The sequence below is a fragment of the Mus pahari genome, chromosome 8 (assembly GCF_900095145.1).
Source record: "Mus pahari chromosome 8, PAHARI_EIJ_v1.1, whole genome shotgun sequence".
In the NCBI taxonomy this organism is placed as follows: Eukaryota; Metazoa; Chordata; class Mammalia; order Rodentia; family Muridae; genus Mus; species Mus pahari.
In genome coordinates, this window is record NC_034597.1 from 84,897,673 (window position 1) to 84,925,628 (window position 27,956).

At 34.3% G+C, this 27,956-nt stretch overlaps 1 protein-coding gene across 1 annotated transcript in view; it reads right to left on the reverse strand.

The window, feature by feature from the left end:
* The window catches only part of Klhl1 (kelch like family member 1), a 363,866-nt gene that overhangs the window by 29,853 nt on the left and 306,057 nt on the right, over positions 1 to 27,956 (reverse strand). The window contains exon 8 of the mRNA XM_021203301.1: positions 8,840 to 9,002. Within this exon, the coding sequence (XP_021058960.1) occupies positions 8,840 to 9,002 (163 nt within the window). The remainder of the gene's footprint in view (positions 1 to 8,839; positions 9,003 to 27,956) is intronic.

A 27,956-nucleotide genomic window follows, 5' to 3' on the forward strand; every position in this document is an offset into this window, starting at 1 on the left:
TTTACAGTATAAAGGATAAAGGCCACATATCTACATTTACAAATAAAAACATTTGAAAAGATTCATCAGACTTTTGCTCTGAAACTCTTCCAATAATTAGGTTTAAAAGCAAAATAATTAAATTATTACAGTATATATTAAATCAAATATTAGAAGTGAAAAATATATACTGAAGGAATGCATAATTTATATTTCAGTCTTTGTTGCAGAATATAGGAAATGTTATTGTAAATTAAACAGCCTTTATAAAGGTAACTATTGAATATATCCACACACTTTTGAGTCATAGTATATTTTTAAAGATTTTTTATTTACTATGTACAGTGTTCTGTCTGCAAATATGCTGGGGTTCTACAAGATCTCATTACAGATGGTTGTCACCATGTGGTTGCTGGGAATTGAATTCAGGACCTCTGGAAGAGCAGTCAGTGCTCTCAACTTCTGAGCCTGAGTAATAGCATATTTTTTTAAAATAATTACTTAGGAAAATGTTTATGAAAAGTTCAGATTGTATTATCAACTTCTTTGTTATAGTTACTTATGCTGTAAATCTAGTAACACAAGGTAGACACATTAAAGAAATGTGCTCAATATCTGAATGAAAGAAATCTTATTTATAGACATTACGTAAATACTCAGTAAGAGATGCTATATATCAGCTTATAATTTACTTATTAACTTACATAATTCCATGTTTTTAAATGAAATGTTAAAGTTTTCTATTCTTCTATTTTATTTGTATTATAATATTTATTATTATGTTATTTTATTAAACAGAATAAAACACAGTATGATTTAAGAACATAAAATTAATATCAGATATTAGAAAAATTGAAAGCCGAAAAAAAGAGTACACTTAACACAAAAGACTTCTGAGAAAAAAAAAAAAACTGTTGCATTAGAATTCATTTAAAAGCCAGGCAGTGGTGGTGCACGCTTTTAATCCCAGCACTTGGGAGGCAGAGGCAGGTGGATTTCTGAGTTTGAGGCCAGCCTTGTGTACAGCCAGCTCCACACAGAGAAACCCTGTCTCGAAATCCCAAAAAAGAAAGAAAGAAAGAAAAAAAGAACTCATCTAACGAGATAAAAATACCTTTGTTTATTCTTCCGTTAATGCTTTATGAAAACTGGTATTTGCATTCCCACATCAGAAAAGGAAATTTAAATTAGTATTTTGTGATCATACCTAGCTAATCAAATTTACCTATAATCTCCTTATTTCTAAACGAACATTAAATGACCAAGAACTAAGAAATAAAAGTAAATTAAAAACAATTTTTTATACTTAGCCCTAAAATTATAATAACTAAAGTATAGAAATCACAGAGTTTGAGATGCTAGACTAACACTGTCCTGTGCACAGACTCTCATGAATAATTAACAATGTGTATCCTCTCAGAAGCCCTTTACAATCTAGTGAGTCACAGTGCAGACTCTGATTTCTTTCCCTAAGAGGACAAATTAGATGTTTGCTAAAGAGGGAAGAGATTCTAACGCTGAGTCAAGTTAGTTGACAACATAGGAAGTGACAACCGACAGTTTCACGACAAGAAAGGAAACCTGAAGTTTACCAGTAAGCACTGGAAGCTGAGTAAAATCTGTAGGATAAAGAAATGTATGGACAGCATTACACGCAAGAAAAGAGCCATGTGTAGAGAGGTGGTTGACGAAGCATAACAGACGATGATGCATAAAATGTGACAGAAGCTCGGGAAAGAAGGGATGGAGCGATGCAACTGGGAAGACGGAAAAGACAGAGGAAGAAAGAAAGGTTTGTAGGCGAAGGAATGGAGCTGAGATGGCATTCTGAATACACAAGAAAAGGCCCGCCAAAATACCGACCTCAGGAATCATCTTGCTAGAGTTGGCAAAGATACAGACATACACTTAATTTTAGTAAAGTTTTATGCTTTGCTGAGAATAGCAAGAATCTGACTAGTGCCCATTATTTTATATCACTTCTATGCTTAATTAGCATAAAGATAATTTTACATAATGTTTTAGAATCAAGTTTCTATGCTTTTCTATCTAGTTAATGTATGCCTATTAAAGAAAGTGCTACTGATTTTTATATTCTATCACATATACTATAGCAGCTCTGGGCAATAAGTCCTGTATTATCAGGATATAGGTTTGAATGTTTACAGTTGTATATTTGTATTGAGAAACAGGTTGTCTCATTAATTCTCTATTCATTTATTTAATCTTCAGTTTTAAGATACAGTTTTTGGTCTCATACTATGTAGATAAAACTGACATTGACAGTAATCTACATCTAGTGTCCTGGGTGCTGGCATTGCAGCCTTGCAACAAAAAGCCATGTTCTGATTTCTACTCTTAGCTAAATCAGTTCTCTGCTAAAGTAGTGATATTTAAGCCTCTTTTTAATCTGACAGGTTATAGAAGCTGGAAGAAACTCAGTGTCTAAGGTTTTGACAGATAAACACTGTTAAGGAAAGACAAGATATATTATAAGTTTCTTGTTCACATTCATTAGTTTCCTAATGATGATGGAGAAAGATTGAGGCAAGAGCACATAACTTTTGAGTTTGCTTCATGCCTGAGAGATCATTATTTTAGGATATGTTAATCTTATAAAGGGAGCTTTGAGTGACCTTTTAAAACTTATTCTTGAAGGAAGTCTATACTTTCATTTTAGGAAAAAAAATCTGTTATTTGCCCCAGTGAAATTTTCTTATATGATTATTGCTTTACTATGGAAATATGGGATGCATGTAAAGCATCATTACTTCATTGATAAAGAATGATCTATTCATACGTAATATTCATAGAGTATTTGCTAGTCATCTTCTGGTCCAAGGTACTGAGTTAGTGAGCTGGATGGAATAAGGAGCTGGATGAAGGAAGCTTGGTGTAGCCAAAATTGGCTTTATAATTATTTTGTGTTACACAGCACAACACTGCCTTGCAATTACAAGATTGTAGGCACATGAAAATTCATCATTGGTAAGATTTTATCAGACACACATTATTTCAGGTGTCCTTATCCATGACTAATCATTTGTGCCTTTTTCATCATAGCGAAACAGGTAATTGGTTCATCCAAGCATGGTGACAAAATCCTTAAAATAAGAAACCCTGAAAAAAAATATCACCAAAAAAAAAAAAAAAAAAAAAAAAAAAAGAGAGAGAACATTGTCGTCAGGAAGAGACTTGCAGTTCCCTACTAACCTAAGCAGTTCTTCATCTCTAGTGTCCAGGAACGCCATGCGTTTTGGGGATATGTGCCTTTTACCTCATGTAGATGGATAATTCTCTCTTTCCTTAACAATAAAAAAGTGCTTTTACCTTAGGAATTCCTTAATTCCACATTTTTGTCATTTAAATATGTAACTTTCTTAGTAATTTGTACTCTATACACAGTTCTTTACCATTTGTCATAGTTAAAACAAAGCTATAAAAATATTTATAATTTTCAAAGTTTGGAGAATTAGAAATATACATACATATGTATATACATACATACACACATACATGTATATACACATCTATATATACACACACATATATGCACATGTGTACACACATACACAGATCATATTTCGTTTCTTTAATACATCATTTACAATATTCAGGTAGTCTGTCCTGTAGGTAATAATTATTAGAACAAGTTGTAGGGTAAAGGCTCTAAAACAGATTATTAATAGTTTAGCCCTTTGTTTCTTAATAAATGCAAAATCCTTTAATCTGATCCCAGAACAATCTGTAGATACCAACGGATAATGCTCCATCTTCTTCTGCTCAGTGAACCTCTTCGTGTGAGCTGCTTATTTCTGGATTTCACTAAGCTCCCAGACAGGTGGATGACAGTTTTCTTGCCTGCCTACCAAAAAATCTTGGCACCGGATACAAAGGCAGCCTCCGACTTGCTGTGCCTGTCACACATGACTGAAATACAAGGATGCACACTAGAGCCTAACAAAGCCCATGTAACTTTTATTTATTATAATGTGCTCTTTTTATAACCTCTTATTTTAAATACACAAAATAGCTGAGATATATTCACTACATTTTGACACATTAGTAGAATTGAATGTCAAACTTAGTAAATGAATTCTTCAAACTGAATCCCCTGAACCACCTTGGAAGCCCTTCTGCATGGGCAGCTTTGTTTTCATGCTGTGTCCTATTTCTAGTTAATGCAATGTGATTTCCTGGTATCTATATTATTATATTGGTCACTGCATATTTTAAAATTCTAAATAAATACAATTCAAATACTCTAGATTTTAGATTTTTTTAACCAAGCATTCATCTCTAAAAATTTCAGTGAAAAATAAAAAATAAAATAAAAAACAAATAAAAATAATAAAAAAAATCATCCCCTTAAGGTTTTATGTAGCAAGTCTGACAAATGACAGATATTAGTCAAGTATCTTGAGAACTTAACTTCTTGGGCTAAGAGCAGTCTCAGTGAAAATGTGAATATTAACCAAGATTATTAGAAACTAGCAAAGGAAATATTAGTTATGTCACCTATAATTTTGACACAGTAATTCTAGATGATTTGTAAAAATTCTTGACTAAACACTTCTGGGCATAAGCAGAGTCTTATTATCCTGATCTCTCCACAGACATTAGCAAATTATTGTGGAGATTCAGAGTTTAGAAGAATATATAATGAGAACTAAGGGGTAACAGATGGTATTAAAAAGTGACTACATTTTTTATGAAAAATGTGAAGAAATACAAATAGAAAGGTTATTCTAAGGAAGTTATATAGATGAGTAAAAAATAATTGTGGCTTATAAATCAGAATGGCTCAATACAGAAGAGAGGTCAGAATATTGTAGCTGATTATAAGGCTTAAGACTGGCCTGGCCTTCAACAATAAGTGGCAAATTTGTCCTCTGTTGAAGACAACCTTTCCCATGACTGTAACTGGTAGCTATGGATAGTAAACTGAAAACTGACAGCAACTGGCTCTTGTCTGTTGCTTCCTGGTTGGTGGTTGTGAGGCATGCTTTTTCAAGTCACCATTTTCATTTTTGGTTTGCTTCATAGCCACTCAACTCCATAAGCAAATAATGATTTTGTGCACCCTTTGAGGCATTAGATAACATTCAGTAAGATAGGACACGTGTAATGTTATTGAGCAAACGTGTGTCTTTGTTTTACGCCATTTTCTTTGTTTGTATCTGACCTGAGGCATGTTGTGCATTCAGTCTTTGGTGCCTCATCATTTGAGCAAACTCAATTTACATTCTTGTCATCTCATCTCTTGACCTTGACAAAGACTGCACAATGATATTGGAATGCTTCTCCGCTTACCAAGAATCAGACAGGTCACATGGTTTCACATGGGCTAGGCTGTAGCTCATTTGTTAGTACATGTGAATCACAAAGTCTGTTCTTAAGCATTTTCTAAAAAATGTAGGATGATACATTTTAAGAACGGCAAAGGCAAATGTCAATATTCAGAGAAAAGTGAACCAAACACCCGGTGATTCCTAAGATATATGCAATCCTATAGTTTAGAGTTAGAAGCAAGAATGTCAGTATATTAGCATCTCATTTCACTATTTAGCAAATACTACAGAAGCAAAGTGAAATTTCAAAACATGTTATAAAACTTAGCTGAAAAATTACTTGTGTACTGAATGTGCTTGAAAGGGGGTTAACAAATAAATTGTATAGACACATTCCACTTACAACATGCCAAACCTGACTCGAATGTCCATGCATATATTACTGTCACCTAAGAGAATATTTGCAATAAATGTGTGTATATATACATTAAATATTAAATATATGTTTTAATTAAATATTAAATATATATGTTTTAATTAAATTAAATATTAATATATTTGAGAAAATCTCATAAGAAATAATAGCTCTGATAGAAAGTAATAATCAAAAGAATGTATAATAAAATAATTAGAACATTCAAATATTAATGCTTGTTTACTTAATTTCACAATAATATAGTAAATGAATTAGGATAACGTAGTATACAGAATACCAAATGGACAAAAGAAGAAAATGATTCAAAATAATCAGAGCACTAAACATATAAATCAAAAGAGAAATGTCAAAATCTTCAACAGAATAGTACAAACTTACATATAAGAATAGATTTGTTAGAAAAACGGTTATCACAACAATAGAAACCCTAAGATAAATATTAAATATTATTTTTTATAAAGGCAGATATAAAATTTATTTTTATTTTAGTGTATTTTTCTCTTCCTATAAAGGTTATAAATAAAAATTAAATAAATTAATATATTAGATTATTAAAAATATCACATATTACATAGGCATGAATAATGTCTATGTAATATATGAACAACCAATTAACATGGAAAATATTCAAAAGACACAACACAATGTGAATAAATTGAATCCTCTATGACAAAATTAAGTACCATTTAACACTTAAAGTACACTTGTATTTAATATAATCATACAGTTGCAGTCATTGGAGAATAATTCAATTTAAACATCCTAAATCTTATTTAAATGTGAAGGGAAATATTTACTTCCATGTTAAATATTAAGGATAATATTGTTCTGTGTATTTGAAAATACATGATTCATATTTATTGTATACATTTACAAATTTCAAAGAAAAAGAACATCAAAAAGAACCAATTAAGGGAAACATGAAAATGATATAAAAATACTTCTTCCACCTAAGATAGATCATTTAATATAATATCTTAGTGTATTTCTACCGGTGTATATATCCATCTGTAAATTACTTTATACACATAAAACTATATGAATGTAATTAAGAGTATGATGTAAGCCTAATATAAACATGTCTATAATAACTTAGACATTATCAAAATTTAAGGGTGTAAATGCTTTATCTGGAATCTTTGTGTTAAAATAGAAACAGCTATCAAATATATTACACCTCACAAAGTCTTGTTCAGCTTTTCAGTAAGTGTGAAATTGGTTCCAAAAGTTTTGTCCCAAAATACACCACTTTAAGTAACTATCATCAAAAAAATCTTTATAAGATCTCTGAAAAGAGGGTGAGATAGCTCACCCCTGTAAAACAAAACAAAACAGAACAAAACAAAAAAAGAAAATGAAAAAATGTGGTGATTATAAAGGACAGACATATTTCTCTGTCATTTCTCCTTATAAATACAGATAACGTCACAATCAATGTATCAATGTATCAATGAGGAATGAAGGCAGTGTGCTGAGGACTTTATTTCAGATCAGGTCCAGAGCTGGACAAAAAATTTTGGACAAAGATGTAACCCGCTGCATCCAAGTCCCACTATGTATGTAAGGCATGAGTCTCCAGTTTCGATCATAAAGTTCTTGACCAGCAAGGTGGTGATTAAATGCAGAGAATGGAATTTTGGTAGAATCCTGAGATGTTTGGAGAGCAACAACAGTATGCATAAATACAATGATGTTTAATTACTTCACAAAAACTGACCAAGTTCTAGTTGTAGTTAATTTGTTTATTTAAACAATTATTTCAACAATTTTGGTGAAAGAGGTAGTTTATTGAACAGGTCTGGAGAGAGTGGACATCCTTTCCTTATTCCAGATTTTTAAGGACATGTTTTGCCTTTCTCTTCAGTAGCTCTGGGCTTACTTTAAATTGGCATTGCTATTTTGAGCTGTATCTCCTCTATTCTTATTCTGTCCCAGGCTTTTATCATCAAGGTTTATCATCAAATACACTTCCTGCATCTACTTGGATAATAATGTCGATTTTATCTATCAGTTTGTTCATGTGATGGATTACATTTATTGATTTTTGTGCCTTGAACCATGCCTGAATCTCTATGATGGACCCAAATTGATCAAGATAAATAGCTTGTTTGGTTGTTTCTTGATTTCTGTTTCCAAGGATTTTACTGAGAGTATTTCCTTCTATATTCATTGAACATGAAGAAATTGAGCTGGTACCCAAATGGACAATTTGCCTTACTGCATTCCTGATATGGGAAGATACTTTGCAGATTCTCAGAGGAGAAAGGTAACCAACAGTGCCACTTAGCCACAAAAACTGTGACTTGCAAAAGCTAACAGCCTGCCAGATTTACTGGTTCAATACTAGAGCAAATATTATGGGACTAACAAACCACATTTGATTGGACTTGATGCATACTCCATACGATGGGATCAACGCAGGACTTTTATGTGGTCAGGAGCCTAGGAAGAGATATCTCATGAAGAAAATATTACTATTATTCTACTAAAGGATGAGAAATCAAAGGACACATAGCCACCTACTACTATATCCATGAGTATACCATGAAATCCCCATGAACCCTTCTTTATCAGTAAGTATCAATTAACACAGTCATCTTCAGTTGAGTTTGAGGCCAGCCTAGTTTGAGTAAGTTCTAGGACAGCCTGAGCTACACAGAGAAACCCTCTCTCAAAAAACTATAAATAAATAGATAGATAGATAGATAGATAGATAAATAAATAGGTAGATAAATAGATAAATAAATAAATAAAGGAAGTTCTGAGATGAGTTGAAGGAATGGGAAAACATGAACAAAATATATTGTATGAAATTTCTTTGAGAATTCCTAATTTAAGGGTGATAGGAGGGCAGCTGAAAAAGTGGAGATGAAATGGTACAGTCAGTCATAAAGAAAAATCACAGTAAACCCCAAGCCTTTAGTAATTTTCTGAAGGTTACTCAATAAATTTACTTAAAGTATAGAAATATTCTCATAAAACATACTTAATAATTCTTGGATTAGTAATTTATATAAAATGTTGGTTATTTTCTATGGTAAACATACATGTCATTATTAAAGATTATTCTTAAATGCTACCACACAATTATTATCTTTTTAACTCTAAGAATATTACAGGAATATCTACTCACTTTCCGTTCAGTGCTGCCACTCCAACCGTGCTCCGAGCAATGGACATACTGGCTACATACGTCCACTGCTGGCTCTGGGGATCCCACCTTTCCACTGTGTTCAGATAGCTCCAGCCGTCATGGCCTCCCACTGCATAGATAGGCCCTTCCAGCACAGTTACTCCTAAGACATTGTAGGGAAACAAAACAACGGGTGTAGAGTTAACAATAGTACATTGTACAGTGAAAATATGTTAGGAAGTTAAGTTACATACTGTGTCCTTATCCTAAGAAATTATGAACCAAAATTATAAAATAATTACTTTTTTATTCTAGGGATTTTTCTTTCGTATTCCTTATTTAGAAATAAGTACTTTTATGCTACATATTCTGATGATGGTTTTCCTGGCTCCAGTTCTTCCTAGATGCTTCTCCCTGTGTCCACCCCTCAACTATACCCATCTTCCCTCTCGTCTCTTTCTGTCTGTCTAGAAAACAAAGAGGAAAACAAACCAGGGGTTTCATAGCATAGCAAAGGGAAAGAACAAGATAGAGAAAATCAAAATCTGTAAAAAACCTGGTATTTAGAGTATAAAATGTATACCCACAGAGGTGCATGTAGAGACTGAGAAACCTAGGAATGCTCAGACTGAAACAGTATTTCTTTCTCAGTCTAATCTCCGCCATCAGCGCTCAGTGAACCCTGGGGACGATGATACAGAAAGAGTATAAGAGCCAGAGGGGATGGAGGACACCATAGATCAAGGCCCTCTGAATCAACATGGCCAGTACACATAGGAATTCACAGAGAGTGAGGCAACATGTACAAAATGTGCAGAAATGTGTACTATGTCCTTTGGATACATATCTGCTTCCAGCTTAATGTTTTAGGGGATTCCTGAATGTGTCAATGAGTGGGGGTCTGTTTTTTTGTGCCTTCTAGTAGGTTCTTTTTCTCTCGTTTGTTTGTGGTAGCTTTTGTTTTACTTCATTATATTAAATTTTAGTTTAATAAAAACAAGGAAATGTGGCTGAGCAATGTTCAAAAAATGCTCGCCTATCAAAACAAAAGAAAACAAATTTCCTTAAGTATCTTTTTAAAAAATTCAAGTTTATAGCCTTAACTATGGCTTTGCTAGGAGACATAAAATACCCTATTTGTTAATAAGTTCTAATAAATTTTAGTGCCTTATATGTGTACTTTGAGCACTACAGAAGCTGAAGTCTTGCAATAAGGATAACTTTCTAGTCATTGAGTTCCAGGCCAGTCTAAGGTCTAAGTTACATTGTGGGACTCTGTTTTAAAAGGGGAGGGAGAGAGAGAGAGAGAGAGAGAGAGAGAGAGAGAGAGAGAGAGAGAGAGAAAGAGGAGAAACCTACAATATTTAAATGTAGCATCAATTATCTATTAACTGAATGGTTGAATTAAAGTGAGAACAACATTTAAATTAACATGTTGCTTCTTAAGGTGTGTGTTGATACTTGATATCTGATATTTATAATATTGGAATTGTCTTTTCTATTTAGGATTGATTTGGGTATTTGAGATTTTGTACCAGGTTTTTATATGGAACTTGGGATCGTATTGTCTACTTCTGTGGAGAATGCCATTCAAATTTTGCAGAGAATTGCATTTAAACTATAGACCATTTTTGGTAGTATAGCAATTTCCATAATATTATTCCAACCACTGAGCATATAGTTTGGTCTTTATTGCTTCCAATTTTTCTAGTGTCTTAAAGATTTCATTGTAAAAACTTTCAAGGCTTTGATCAGGTTTTTGTCCTAGATAAATACTCTTTTGAAGTGACAATATTATTCCAAGAATGGCATTTCCTAGGTTTTATTTTTTTTCCTGTCAGCATTCCACTATATAAAAATGATACTGAATTTTGTATTTTGGTCTTGTATCCTGACTCTGCCACAAAGACAGAATTAGAGTCTTTAGGACTTTAAAACATAGGTCTAAAATAGGAATAAGTAACCTTCTAACATTTCTTTATTTTTTCTTTTATTGGATATTTTCTTTACCCTCTTCCTGGTTTCCCCTGCCGAAACCCCCTATCCCATCTCTCCTCCCCCTGCCTTCTCCTACCTACCCACCCACCCCTTCCTCCCCACCCTGGCATTGCCCTACACTGGGGCATTAAGGCTTCACAGGACCAACAGCCTCTCCTCCCATTAATGCCCAACAAGGCCATCCTCTGCTACACATGTGGCTGGAGCAATGGGATCCTCCATGTGTACTCTTGGTTGGTGATTTACTTCCTGCAAACTCTGGGAGTACCTGTTGGTTGATATGGTTGTTCTTCCTATGAGGTTGTAAACCCCTTCTAACATTTCTAATTCTTTTACTTTATTGTTCTAACACTTGAACCACTTTGAGAGTGGGGATAATTGCCATTCTTGTCTCATTTTTGATTTTAGAAGACAAGCTCTCAATCTTTCTCTATTTAGATGAAGGTTCTCTATTTTTATTACTTATCAGTCTTTAGTGTTTTGAGATAGCAAACTCATGTTCATAGTTTCTACAGGAGTGTTTTTTATTAGATATTTTCTTTCTTTACATTTCAAATGTTATTCCCTTTCCTAGTTTCTCTCCAAAAAATCCCAATCCCTTCCTCCATGCCCCTGATCCCCAACCCACCCACTTCCATTTTCTGGCCCTGGCAGTCCCCTACACTGGGGCATATAACTTTCACAGGACCAAGGGCCTCTCCTCCCATTGACCAACTAGGCCATCCTCTGCTACATATGCAACTAGAGCCATGAGTCCCCCATGTGTTTTCCTTGATTTTTATTAAGGAAGGAATACCATTTATTGAATGACTTTTCTGATAACTTGAGATGATTATGTGATTTCTATCTTATAGTCTATTATATTCTGTGTTACAATAATTGATTTGCTATTTTGAACAAAACTTATACTCCAATTATGAATCAGCTTGACCATATTATGGTTCTTAATGCATTCTTGAACTTATTTTTACAGTATTAGGGGAAACCTTTGCATGTGTATTGATCACAGAACTTAGAAGTTGAATTTAATTGTATATGTGTCCTTTCTAGTTTGATATCAGGATATAGCTGGATTAATGTAGTACTTTTAATTACTTGTGTCTTTTGATTGGTAGAGTCTATTAATATTTAGAGACAGTTTTAATATTTGTGGTTTGCAGTTATTTTGATGTTGTTTGGTGGCTTGTATTCATAGCTGTATTTTGTATTTTATAAATTATAGCTTTCATTGCCTTCTTTCTCAATTCTCTTAGCTCTGATTATTCCCCTTTTCTATTGGAAGTATTGTTTCTATTCTGTAGTATTCTCTTTAGGATTCTTTGTTGTAGTTATTGTTGGAGAGAAACTATATAAGGGTCTTTATATCATGAAAAGATTTTATTTTTCCTTCAACTCTGGAAGATAGTTTTTCTGGCTAAAGTAGTCTATGTTTGTTGTCATGATCTTTTAGAACATGGTGTGTTTTCTGCATGTTGAAGAACATAACTTCATTATTGTGCCAAATAGGAGATGAACAAGAAGTGTTGGATGATCAATGAAATTGCATATATAAGCAAAATCTGATAAAAAAAATTAGTGTGATACACAGAGATATCCTGGCAAGTATACATATTGGCAATTTACAGGCATATTTTTCTTTCCTGTTCAGAACTTGTAGTATCATTTTTGTGTGAGACTCATGAAATTATAAGAACTAGATATCAGCCTTTTTTATTTAGAGAATTCAGCAGTTCCTAGTTGCCAGATTTCTAGGGTATGAATGAATTCATGGAAGAGATAGAAATAAATGTTTGTCCTACCTTCTTTTCCCTTTGAAATTGTGCATCTCAAAGCATGACAACTTTGTTTCTTCTCTGACCCTTCAAGAACCTGATTTGTGTGTTTAATTCTACCTTAAGTGTGATATATGGACAACTTACTCAGGTCCAACTGCTGTTTTGAGGCCAAACTTAAATTATGTGACTTTCATTTAGCTTTATTGTTGAACATATTTTTATCAGATTGAGCTAATATTCAGATATAGATATAATTAGTGTTTTGTCTATTTTACATACATACAGTTCTCAGAACAGACTCTATGTACTGTCCCATTCAATTATTGTAAGGTAGTAAATTTATAGTCAATTAAAAATGGGATATAAAAAGAATTCATAAAAGAATATGTATATTTGAACTTCCTAAAACTTATACAATTTCATGATACAACTGTATAAACTGGCATCACCATTCCAACTTACGGTTAAGGGATTTTTATTGTAGATATAAGGGACAGTACAGACTGGGGCACTTGGAAGAGTCCAGATCAGCGAGAGTACACAGAACATGGCTAGCAGATTGGACTTGGCCATGAAAAGGGAGGCTAGGTGAAAACAGAAGAGAGCCAAAGCAAGGAGATCGAGAGAGAAGGGTGAGAGGGAGGAGGCTAAACTAGGAAAACAAAGGAGATCACGTGGGCAAAGGGCAAGCTTGTATGAGAATAGGTAGATTGAGGAAGGAAGTCACTGAGCTGGAGAAGGTTAGAGTAGTCAGAGGGATAATAAAGGAGAAAAGCCACAGGTGGTCCTGATACTGACAGAGAATGCAGGCCAGGATGAGCTTTGGTCTACAAGTAGGCACCAGAGACAGCCATTCACCTTCCATCAGTGATGAGAAAATGGGTCTTTTGGTAGAAGGAAAATCCCCTGAAAAGAGCGGAGCTTCCTTTAGCCATGACAACAACTAGAAAAGGTAGGTTAATTAAATAATACACCTTCATTAGAAATATTTAAGCATTCATTAATAACTTTTATATAATATCCAACTGCTGCAGAGAACATGGAAGCCTCATAATTCTTTCACACTACTTGTGAAATTACAACTAAGAGACATGAATTTGAAGGTACATTTAATAATATTTAGTACATATATTAGAATGTAATTTCATCTAAAATTTGAAATAGCTTATAAAATAGTTATTATTGAGATAGAATATATTAAATTATGTAAAATAGTAAATATAACTATAAATTTTAAATTAGATAAGCCATTAACTCTTTCAACAAAGTTATTCATTAATTTCCTCTTAAAAGTATTAAGGTATTCATTTCTATCACCTTGGTATATGTTTATATTTTAGGAAGTTTCTACTCTATTAGGTCCTTACTAATTATCAAAGGTCCTTAATATTAGCTGTCTCTCATACATTCCCTTCCTCATTCCTTTTGCCCTCTCCCTCTCCTTTGGATCATCTCTTAAAAATGTCTCCATCAAATCCCTCCCTCTGAGAGCTCAGAGAACTCTGCAGAAGAGGATGTAGGAATAGTGTCCTTTGTGTACATACTATCGCTTCCAGTTTGTGTTTTCATCTAACTCTTCAGAGTGTGAATGAGAGTTAGTGTGTCTCGGCATGTGTATCTGCCACACGTACCTTCTTTAGGGCCATGCTCTTTCTTTTATTTATTTTTGTCTGATCTCAATGTGTTAGTTTTTGTTTTATATTAGTATATTTTATTTTATATTATCCCCTAGAATCATCTTTGTTTTCTAATGAAAGAAAGAAGATGTATCTGAATGGGAAGTGAAAGGATAGTTATGGAGAACCTGGGGGAAATAAAGGAAGGGAACCATAATCAGGATCTATTATATGAGTAAAGTTATCCATTTCAATAAAAGGACCAGCCCTGGTTCAAATTAAAAATGTATCAAGGCTGGATTTATAAATATATCCAAAGACACAACACTTATATGTAACTAGGAAGGGAACACAAGACCAATTGGCAGCAAGAAGTAAAAATGGTGTAAATAGAGTACTCATTTATGAAAACCTCAAAAATAAAAAAAAAATTAAAAATGTTTATAAGCCCTATGTTTGTAGGAGATATTATATAAGCTATACTAGAAAGAAGGAGGAAAATGTGAGACATTGCATATATTATAGTTTGGTACTGCTATTACAATAATGTTGCTAAGTATAAGGCAACAGAGAGTAGATGATTGCAATAAAAGTGCTAGTTTATATAGCTGTTGCCACAGCTTTTTCATCACATTATTTTTACCACCTGACTAATATTGGCAATATACTAGAATTCATTGTCATTGCTAATCCTCACACTTAAATTTTATATGACTCATAGCACATGTATGGAGGTCACATAAAAATACACATAACTACATGGCAAATAATAGGCACTCAAAATATTTATAAACAGTCCATGTAGTGTTCATTAGGAATGGAAAAAATTAGAGTTTCCCCCGAGTGATAATATAAATGTCAAATATATATTCACTCTTAAAACTTAATTCCTATTGCAAACATCTCTACCTAAAATTAAATCATTGAGCAAATGATGTTATCAATGATGAAATTGCTTTAAATATTAATGTTTCCACAACCAATATTTACTAGAATATATTTATACTTAATGCATACCTATTATAAAATGTGATATTCTTTTGGCTGTCACTGTATTTTAAGACTCTGGCTGCCTGACAATGTGTTTCTTTATTACAGCTGTGCTAATTCCTATGCAAAAAGTTCTAATTAAGTTGAGAAAATAAATGGACCAGAATAAATTCAAAAACAAGATAATACATTCAAATTCCCCCTTGTGTTTTCCAGAAATATCTTTATAAATATAGTAAATTAGGAGGTTAAAAGGCTTTTCTTATTGTCAACATCAAGCATTAAAAATATTTAACATGTAATTGAAAGGAAATACATACAAATAATCATTGGTTTCAGTTTGACCATGTTAAGATGCTATATAAATGTTTTTTTAACTTAATAAAATCATTTAGATTTTAAAATTGTTTTTTGTTGCTTGAAAACTAGGAAAAGAACAAAAATGTGTCCTTATACTATATTATATTTATTCTTCCGGCAACTGAGAATATTGACCTTATCAGGGTTGCACAAAGCTATGAAAACATGCTAGTGTCTCTCTGGATTATAGATACTTTATTTTGTTTGGTGCAGAATTTTACCTGGAAGAAGTGATTGTACAAAATTGCCACAGATGATTGTTAAGCACAGTGAAGACTAAGAATGACCGTGACTGTGAAAATATCATTGCTGGGAAGAATCCAATTATCTAATTTCTTTCACTGGCGAATGTTTTTGTATCTTTGTTTTCATTGTGTTTTATTTGCTGGTGCATGGGGTGAAGATTGTCATAAAGTCCAGAGAAGAGCTAATGCTGAACTTTATTTCCAGATAACTTCAATTTCTCAGACTAGTTCCTATACATGCACGAAATAAGTACACAATATGTCCATAATCACAAACAGAACGTAGACATGGGGAAAGAATGGGACATCTGAAGCACACAAACACTCCCTGTTTCCATGATGAAGGAAAAGTTACTCCCCAAGTTGATAAGTTGACTCTTAAGATTGGGGAAAAATGTAGGTACACTTGGCAATTAATGATTTGGGAAAAATGTTTGCATAAAATATTATATCAGGAATAAACAGATTATATCTGAAGAACAATAAAATTGTCAGCTTTTATTTTTAACTGAAGTGGTAAGTGACTGGGAACATAAGGTACAGTGATGCCACATGGGGGAAGGAACAAACAAAGTGGAACCTTATATTCCAATAGGACGAACTTTTAACCAACTGGAAGAGTAGGGACTGATCTAGTAAATGCTTTATAAGGGACATTATGTGACAACATTTCTTTCTCAAAACACGTTTTTCTGCTTGTAATTCAGAAATGATATATGATGTGGCCATGCTGGAAATATGTATTTTTGTGTGTTTCTTGTGATAAAAGAGAGAAAATAATGAAGGACTCATTAAACATATTTAGGAAGTATTTACACATTTATTCTACCACCTTATACTATTTATTCCAATTATATCTTTGTTATGTGACTTTGGAAATATTGTTTAGAATGATATACATCCCATTCATTATCTACATAGTGTAATACAGTGGTAGTCCATATTTTACTTCAAAGGTTGAATAAAGTAATATATACCAAACATTTAAATATGTATCTTGTACATCCTAATGTATTTTAAGTATATTGAAGATTTATGGTACTATATAATGCTAATATACCAAGAACCAATGTTTTCTAATTAAGTTTCACTCTGTGTTATCATAGACATTGAGTAAATAAAAGTGAAGCTACTGTCTTAAAAGTTAAATAACTCCAATGTACTTTATTACACTTGAGGTATATGTATTTGTTTAAAATAATTGAAGACATTGCACAGTAGATAAGAGCACTGGGTGCTCTCCCAGGATCCCCTGGTCCCACTACTATCACTCCATGGTGGCTCAGTGCTATTTGTGACTGCAGTTTCAAAAGGATCCGATACCTCCCTCTGGCTTGCATGGACACCAGGCATTCAAGTGGCAGACAGAAATAAAGACAAAACAAACACCCAAGCTCATAAATCTAAAATTATCTTAAACTGGGCTCACATATGTGCTTTCTAAATATTTTTGTTAAAGCAATATTTTTTTCTATTATGAAAATACCAAGGATGGTCAACAGGATGTGCTTAGAATTTCTTTAAAATTCCAATGCTGCATTCATGTCTAGAAAAGCGAACAGAAATTGGTTCTTATGTTCTAGAGTTCTGAATACCAAGTACAGAGATAAATCTGAGGACTGCACTAGTTACAACTAGACATCCCTAAAATGGTGTCTTGGAAGATGTGGAAAGTGATTGTGAGTTTATATACACCTAAAACTCTCAAGAGAAGACAAGCAGGGTACAAAAATTAAAGAGTAGGGAATGTCAGTACCACAGGGTAGAAATGGTATGAGTAAATAAAGATTTCAGTTTTTCCTGGTTGTTAGGGAAATCTAAAAATTATGTCCTTGTAATATGTTCTTATCCACTGTTTATATTTCTGCCAGTATATTTACATCATGATTGTGTAACTAGAAGTAGTTACAGGAGCGATTGTTGGAGCTGGAGTTTCTGCCCTGTGACCTGCAAGATACATGGCCAAAAGATTCTTATTTGCCTGTTGTGATCTGCCACTGTGCTAGGCCTTCCTAAGTTTACCTTAATAAAATTATATTTAATGTATCCCTCCATCCGTTCCAGCTTCCTTCTCTATAATCCCTGAGAGATTGTCTTATATTGAAGTTCATGAAGAATTGAAACATCTTCATTTTCTACTTAATGAGAAACAATTTACAAAATTATTCAAAAATAATATAAAGATCGTCAATAACTTTGATAAAAAGGTGAGCAGATCAGAAAACAAAGGCACTGGTTTATGATTCTTAGAGTTTTTTAAGTACATGTTTTAATGTTATTCTTTTGAGTTCATGTTTTATTCATTTGAAACTTCTCTCTTCAGTTTAGTTTGGTTGTAGCCTTGTTAATTCTGTTAATCTTTTCAAATAGCCATTTCCTTCTTTTGCATAGTCTTAGTACTGTTTCTTTGTTGTTGTATCTATTTAATAAATCTCCAGCCTTGATTTTGATTATCATTTTTCCAATCCTTTGGGAACAGGTATTGAAGATATAGATTTTCTAAAATGCATTGTTGTTAATTTGAGATCCCTTAATACTCTTAATGTAGTCGTGTGGTGTTACGATCATTCCTCTGAGGACTGCACTCATTGTGTTCCACAAATTTTAATATGCCACATTTTATGTGAAATCTCAGTAACTGCTGCAGTCTGTTCACAGGAGAATACTGTCATCATAACTGTACCATGATTATTTTAGTTTAATCCCAACAGTTAGGTTCATAATGGGAATAAGATGTAAGGGGTGATGGTGTTAAAAAATAAAACAAACCTCTTTTACCTAGGTAAGTGAAAAATAATACTGTATGCAGAAGGAAACAACATGAAAGAGAAGATTAAAAATATGATCCAAATTTTATTTATTATGTGTGACAGATAAACCATTAATTTAGGATATGAGAATTTCTGATACATTATTTCTTAATAAAAATTAAGAGGTTAATATAATGTATCAACAAAGCTATTACAAATTCAATTGTTGTGAGAATAACACCTAAGCTATTATATCTCCCAAATACTGTTTTTCATTCCCTCGCATTAGAAACACACAAGGCTTTATTCATACGATTTTCTAATTATCATGTGATTTTATGTTTACTTTTAGTAAATAAATAGAAATACCAGAAAAAACATCCTTTCATGTTTTACTTTTCGATTTCCTTTAATGATTAAAAGGATGATTAGTGAAATAAATGAACTTCCAGATGTTTTTCACCATCATCCATGACTTTCAGAGCGAGAGTATTATTTCCAAAGTTCTATAACTAAATCCATGATATTGTTCAGGAATCAGGAGTGATAAAGATTTTTATTCTAAAATACTTGAAATCTAGGTGTATTTTTTCCTCATTTGTTTACAATTTGAAAGCATCCAGATAAATATATTTTGTATGCAAAAATATTTCTTTTTAGAGTAAATAAATTCTCACATATAATAACATGCTAAAGTTTACATCACTGTCTCTCTTCCAGTTAGCTCATTTGCATTATGAATTCTTAAATTCTATATAATGTATTCAGGGAAGTATTTACTCTCATTGATGAGTTTGGTCAGAGTCTCCTATTTTAAACGTAGCTTTCCCCATGCTACTACATAAATGACTGCATCAAAAATGTAGCTAGGAGAATTTTGCTACAACTCATGTTGTATTCAAAACTTTTTCTCATTCTACTTTTGATATCACTACCACTGAATTTTCATGGTTTATCATTTGATGCATTGCCCCTGTAAATATCCCTATATAGCTTAACCAATGAAATTCTATCTTCTATTCATATGTAAGTCAGCTACAGAAATTTTATTTTTTAATATTTTTCATTAAGTAACCTCTTTATTGACTTCATCTATGACTTTGCAGTTGAAATTACTGAAAGCTTTGTTAATATGTATCACAGATATATCCAACATACCTATATAATATTCATATTTTGTACTAGTATAATGTGTATCTCTTTTTGGATTCATTTTATATTAATATAATATATTACAACTATGATAGTTGAAAAGTAATAGAAATACACTTTTATTTAATATAGTCTTAGTGTTTCATTCATTTGTATTCATTTCAAATGTAATTTTAAAAGTGCTGCAGAAGAGGATAATTATATATTTATTAAAATTAATTCAATAAATTGTCTTCTCTGACTTATAAGTACAGTTCTTGATTACATAATGTTTATGTTTCTAAAATCAGTAAATTAAATAAACTTGAGGTAATTAGTTTCTATTTGTACCAAATAAAAACAAAGCAGGTTGGTAGAGGAAAGAAAATTTAGTTTGAAGAAGATCACTTGCATTTTGTTCTACAGTTTATTAGCTTTGGGATATTTTGTGAAGATTCTTTAACTTCTTGATGTTTATATTGTCAGGATTTGGTTAGATAGCCTTTTGCTTGCATTGTTAGAGAAATTAATTTTCATTAGGGTTTTAATTCTAATAGAACCACAAATAATTGAGAGGTAATCTTGTTTATTTAGACTATCTTAAATATTTTTATTTTTTTGATAATTTCATACATGTGAGTAATATGTTTTCATGAACTATCAGAGTTTATTGTTAAATTTTGATGGTAAGGTATAAGGAGGAATAGCATTTCAGAGAAATGCTTTATAATGTGACAAATATAAAAACTGACTTAACTTTAGACACATTTAAAACCGATGGTTATTTTAAAGTTCTTCTTTTGCGAAATCCAAAGAAAGAAAAGTGTACATTTGACAAAATGTAGTTTAAAAACAATCCTTGTTTTCCTTGTGTCTTATTTTTAATTCACTGCTTTTGTTAGATAAACATAAGTAGAAATTTCAAAAAATTATGATGATGTAAGGTGCTCATATTTTCAACAATGATGAAGAGCTTTGCTGTTGGGTTTCTTCTGGTGGTCTTGATAAATTTCTGGTAGAAACACAGTGTCTAGAGTTAAAAGAGAATGCTAAAAAAGCTAACAACAAGCACACTTTGTCTCTACTTCATGTGACAATTTTAATTTGGCTGCTCTCCAAAAACTAAACAAAACAAATGAAAGAAAGAAAATCAAACCAGGGGAAGACATGTTTTCTGTCTTCTCATGTTCAAACACGGGATCTAGAGAAGTGGAGTTATTGTTGGTTTGTGTGTTTCTGCCAAGACATTATAACCCAGTAAGGTCAGGAAAACAAGTTTCACCAATGACACCCTGAGCATTGTAGACACTCTAAACATTGTAATTACATTATCTGTTCATTCCACGTTTTTTTAGAATCAATTCAATAACAGTGGTCCTTTCAACACAAATGATGCCTAGACTATAAACTTAAGTAAACCATACCCTTAATTCTTTGTTTTGGCTTATGTGAGTTCAAGCCTCAAGAGATTGTGACAAATTGTATTAAGTTGGAATTTAGTGTGTGTGATTTAAAATCTCCTCAGTTAATTGAACATGACAGCAAGGTTAAGAACAGTCTTTCTTAGAAGGGGGAACAAATTACCATGGAAGGAGTTACAGAGACAAAGTATGGAGCAGAGACTGAAGGCATGACAATCCAGAAACTGCCCCACCTGGGGATCCATCCCATAAACAACCACCAAACCCAGACACTATGGCAGATGCCAACAAGAGTTTGCTGATAGAAGACTGATACAGCTGTCTCCTGAGAGGCTCTGCAAGTGACAGACTAATACAGAAGTGAATGCTCACAATCATCCATTAAATGGAGCACAGGGTCCCCAGTGAAAGATCTAGAGAAAGTACCCAAGGAGCTGAAGGGATCGGTAGCCCACCCCCTAGGAGGAACAACAATATGAACTAACCAGTAACCCAAGAGCTCCCTGAGATTAAACCACCATTCAAAGAAACACATAGTAAGACTTATGGCTCCAGCTGCATATGTAGCAGAGAATGGCCTAGTAGGTCATCAATGGGAGGAAAGGCCCTTGGTCCTTGGTTCTATGCCCCAGTATAGAGGAATGCCTGGGCCAGGAAGCAGGAGTGGGTGGGTTGGGGAGCAGGGGGAGGGGGAGAGGATAGGGGATTTTTGGAGGGGAAACTAGGAAACAGGATTATATAGAAATGTAAATAAAGAAAATATCTAATTTAAATAAACAAACAAACAAACAAACCTGTTGCTAAGGTCATTCCCTAGGAACCCACTAACAACAAAGGCCTGAGAAGCATGTAGGCTAACTGAAGACTGTGACTTCTCCTTCGCCTCTGAAGCCAATCAATCCCCCCAGACTCAGTGTCTATATTTGTTGCAAGCCACCTGATGCTGTCTCCACTTCACTCTCTATGTTGGTAGTGTGTTCTCCTACCTTGAATTCTGTTGCCATTTAGTTCTTAGATGACGTCTGTGTGTTACCTGTTAGGGAATGCTTCTGGGATCCTGCTATGCTTTGCCACTGGAGATTCTGGGTGCACTGTGTATGTAGGTATAGAGAGCTGATACTATGGTAGGGCAATGGACTGAGTCACTCCACCTAAGTGAGAAAATCAGAGACATCCACCAGAATCTGTTTAGTCCCCTGGGGACAAAAACAGACAACAAAGATCCTGCAGATTCACTTGCCTCCTACTCTACAAGGTCCAACACATATTGTCATCCTCCAAGTGTCTTCCCCACTCATTCCATTGTCTCAGCTCCCAACTTCAGAAGGCATTCCATGGGAATCCATTGACCAAGCCTGGTAGAAAAGCAAGTAAGGCAGCACAGCAGACAGGCATTCATCAGATCTTGACTCTCCTTTCTTTCTTCCTAGTCCTCTCCAGTCACATCTCCTGTTCTATAGCAGATTACTTGCTGTGTGCGCTTATCAATCTCACTGTCCCCTACTCCCCAGGGGACTAAGATTCTGATGGATGACTGATTTTCTCACTCCTATGGACACACTCAGCCCATTGCCATGCCATAGTATCAGCTTTCAATACCTACATACACAGTGTACCCAGAACCTCCAGTGGCAAAAACCTAGCAGGATCCCAGAAGCATTCCTTAACGGGTAACACACAGCTGTCATCATGTAAGAACAAGAGACAGCCACAGAATCCTAGAAAGGAACATATTACTAACAAAGACAGACCAAATATCAGCACCTAGAATAAGACTCTTCACAGTCGTTCAGTTGTGTCGTGGGCATGCTGAGCATTTTAGAAGAGGGAAGAAAATAATCTCAGGAAGTAAAGGGAGAGAGGAACCTGGGAGGGGAGGGGAGAGAAGGGGGAGGGGAGAAGAGGGAGAGGGGAGAGAAGGGGGAGGGGAGAGGAGGGGGAGGGAAAAGGGGGGCCTGCTTCAGATACAAGAATAGATGGGGAAGAAGTACAGAGGGTCAAGAATTTTAAAGGAGGTGTGTAGCAGTGTGGGAGGGGGAACTGGTGATAGCCACTAGAAAGTCCCTTGTGCCAGGGATCCAAGAGGTTCTCAGGACCCAACATGGAGGACATTAGGCAAAATACCCAACAAAAGGGAGATAGACTCTGTGGAGACTATATCTAGTGGATAAGCATGGCCCCCGGTTGAGGGATTGGGCCACCCACCCACCTCAAAAAGATTAATCCAGAATTATTCCTGTCAAAAGGAAATGCAGTGACAAAGACTGGAGCCGAGACTGAAAGAAAGGCCATCCAGAGACTGCCCCACCTAGGGATCCATGCCATCTGCAAACACCAAACCCAAATACTATTGCTGATGCCAAGAAGCACTTTCTGACAAGGAAATGCCTGGTAGAGCTGTCTGGAGAGAGACTCTGGCAGAGCCTGACCAATACAGACTTGGATGCACGCAGTCAAACACCAGATTGAGTAAGGGGACCCCAGTAGGGAAGTTAGAGTGAGGACAGAAGGAGCTGAAGGGTTTTGCAACCCCACAGGATGAACAATAATGTCAACCAACCAGACCATCCCCAGAACTCTCAGGGACTAAACCACCACCCAAAGAGTACATTTGGGGGGGGGGGTCTCATAACTCCAGCTGGATATACAGCAGAGGGTTGCCTTATCTGGCATCAGTGGGAAGGGAGCCCTTTGGTCCTGAGAAGGCTCGATGAACCAGGGTAGGAGAGTGCTAGGCTGTTGAGGAGGGAGTGGGTGGGTGGGTGGGGGAGCACGCTCATATAGGCAAGGGGAGAGGGAAGGGATAGGGGGTTTGTGGAGCAGAAACTGCGAAGGGATGTAACATTTGAAATGTAAATGAAGAAAATAACCAATAAAAAATAAAACCTTTCAAACTTTGGTAGCATAATAGTCCATAAAATATTTTATAGATACAACAACAACAAAAATCTTCCCAGTCTTAGATGCCTTGACACCAATGTGAAACAAAATCAATGATAGTCAGGACAGTATATTCCCACTAGAGCCTAGCGATGTATTAACCGTAGGTCCTGAGAAATACAAAATACCAGAAACACAAGAAGAGGATCTTGGTATAGTCTTTATGAATATTACAGAGATCATTAAAGAGGACATAAATAAATCTCTTTTATAAAATTCTATGAAAACACAGAGTGGGAGAAAATGATGTAAAGCAATTCAAGAGTTAAACATCGAAAGAGAATCAGTAAAGATCTGCTAAATGGAGAAAATCTGGGAATGAAAAATTTAGGAACTCAAACAAGAACCACAGAGGCAAGTCTCACTAAGAATACAGACTACGAGTGATGGAAGAAAAACTCTCAAGCGTTGAGGATATGGTAGAAGAAAGCTTTACATCTGTCAAAGAAAATGGTAAACCTAAAAACTCCTAACACAAATCATCCAGGAAATCATGGACAACATGAACGAACCAAATCTAAGGGTAGTAAAAATAGAGAAAGTGGAAGAAATCCAGGTCAAAGGCCCAAGAAACATTTTCAAGAAAATTATAGAATAAAATGTCTATAGCCTAAAGAAAGAGATGCCTATGAAGTTCCAAAGATCACACAACCACTAAAATGCATGGCATGCAAAAGACCTCAGGTCCATGCCCAGAAGCATTGAACACCTTGGCGTGGTAACATAGCTTACAGTGCTTGATACTGGAAAGGCAGATATAGGAAGATTTCCCAAGGCCTGTTGGCTAGCCAGCCTAGCCTATTTTCTTAGGTGTATGCCAGTAAGTGACCCTAAGAATAATATTCAAAATTGACCTTACCTTTTCATACACACACATACACAAAAGTCATATAATAGATGACCACATATGAGCATACATACACAAAAAAAATGCAATACAAGTTAAAATATAAGATTTGTAAAAATCATCAAATATAGAAATTGGTAGTTAAGAAGTCTAAATTATTAAATAGTTTAAGCACAGTTAATAATTAACTCACTCTAAAATTCTGATTGTACCAATGCATAACAGCTTATAGAAAATGTTACATTATAAAAATAGAAATATAACCACAGTATGAAATATAGATATATTTATCAATTTGATAAAGGATAAAAAATCTTGATATTTGAATAACCCAAAAAATCAGTTAAAATATTTGTCTTAATTGATGTACAAAATCTTACATAATTTAAACAGAACAACTTTGAGTCACAGAAAATTACTGTTTTCCAAGTTATCAAACTGGAAACAAAATTTAAATGCAATTAGGAAAAGCCCATTAATTTTCAATGTTTCAACTAATGAAACTAAGAATATAATGATGTGTTTAAAATAATTACATTGCAAAATTTCACTGGATGTGTAAAGTATTGATATTTTTGACAGTGTTAGAATATTAAGTCAAAAAAGTAATCAAATTTAATAGTAAAGAATTTGGTACTATAGACTCAAGGATTCATTGAGAATAAGAGAAAATAAATTTATAACAATATGAAGCAAAGGCCTAAATTTGCAGGTCCATATGTTGACATATTCTCTACTATAATATTATGAAACTGTTGGCAGTTACTAGATTAGATGAGTTCCTAGGCATAAGGTTTTGTGATAGCACTGTGAGGTGAAATAGAGAAGTTCATTGCCATCTCAATTGAAGAACATACTCAAAAGCATCTGCCACTAAGCCATAAAGTGGGACATCTTGAGAAGCAAGAAATTGGAGTATTCTTCCAATGTCTGATCTGTGAATATACATAGCTGCGTTCAACTCACCAAGTTTAGCAACTTAGTATAGCATCCTGTGTTGACCATTATATAAGACAATGCTTTTATTAAAAAGAGAATATCATCAAGGTACTAAGGAAGATTTTAATGACCAAAATTGACCTCAGAAATTTCATGAAATCAAGTAATATAGAATAATTTGAAACAAAACCAAATTATCTACTCTTGGAAGAGAAAAAGCTCTTAGCATTGTAACAAACTACTTTAAATAATGCATCATCTCAACTGAATTTCTCTTGTGGATAGCCCTGGGGTTGCTTGCATTTTGATGCTAATTCTGTTCTCCTGGGAGGGGTTGCTAATGAGAAATAAGTTACTACCTAGGTGACTTCTTGTGAAGCATCCACTAATGAATAAAGTAGCCACTCACTGGGCCAGTAGGAAGGACTTCTGGGTTGGTTAGGGGAAGAGAGAAAGGAGGAAAGAAATAGGGTTCTTTTGGACTGGGATAGTGTGAGGACAAGATGTAGCTACTAGTGTCTCCTGGTTTCAATGGGGGAATCTGTCAGGATATGCAACTGGAGGATTTAGATTTAATAAGGAGGATTTAGTTTTAATAAGGCTTACAAGATTAGGATTTTAGCATTTGTGCCCAGTGATTGGGTTACTGTTGTTTCTGAACTAAATTTGTGTTGTGTGTCCTTCACATGGTGTTTCGACTGGGATCCAGAAAGAAAGGTTTGGGGCAATGCTTAGGTTTGCCAGATGTGCACCGCAAAGGCCATGGGGATTTTGAAGCATGGGTCTGGTGTGTCAGCCACCTGCCATTAGGGACTCAGGGAGCTGGGTGGAGAGATTTTGGAACTTAGAGTCAGAGAGTCTTGAGGAGGTAAGAACTGCAGGGAGACCACTGGGGCTGAGAGTAGCTGGGTGAGGCACGGGAACTTGCTGTTCTTTTTAAATATTTCCTGCAACACATTCCCAGTGCATTTAAAAAAAATGGTTATGTCACTGCAGAATATATCTATATCTATACCTATACCTATATCTATCTATATCCATATCTATATCTATATCCATATCTATATCTATATCTATATCTATATCTATATCTATATCTATATCTATATCTATATCTATATCTATATCTATATATCTCCCTGGATCACAAGGCTAGATGTGGATGAGAAGAGTGAAGACAAGAGTCACTTCGTGAAACAATGAAACAAAGGCCCTAAAAGCAGATGCAATGTGCTATAATTTGTAGTGCTTTTTGTATATTCATGTGTATATAAAGAGAGTATGTGTTGTTTTGCTTGTAAACATGAGTTATTCTTCAAGATAATAAATATACTTGAAGATAGTCAACCCCCTTTTAGCACCCAGGTATGAACTATGCAACACATGTAAGAATTTTTCCCATATCATTACATATAATATTGAATGAATTCCTAATACTACTTGATGGGTTTTATAGACTGAATGTATCCTCTAAACGTCATGCATTAAAACACTAAACTCCAATATGATTGTCTGAGAAGGGAAGACAGCAGACCCCAAGTGATATGATCACCTATAAAGAAAAGTCCAAAACTTGCCTGCTTTCCCCTGCCCTCCATGAGAGTACAGATAGAATGTGGTCATCTATAAACCAGAGTGAGTTCCCCAGGAACTTCACCTTGTGCATAGCATACACATGCATTTGCAAGGTCCACATTTATTGAACATGAATAGTTCATATTTGCACAGAATACATGAGAGAGTGTAAACACCTGAAACTTCTGTATGGCCTTTTCACAAATACTTAACCTTTACATAGTTTTAAAATTTTGTGCATTTAATAAGAAAACAGTTTTCTCTAAAGTTCCTAGAAAAGATACATTTATGGTAAATAATAATAAAACTGTTTCTTTTTTAATTAAGTATTTTCTTTATTTACATTTCAAATGCTATCCCAAATGTCCCCTATTCCCTCACCCCGCCCCTGATCCCCTACGCACCCACTCCCATTTCTTGGCCCTGGCATTCCCCGGTGCTGGGTCTTATAAATTTTGCAAAACCAAGGGGCCTCTCTTCCCAATGATGGGTGATTAAGCCATCTTCTGCTACATATGCAGCTAGAGACA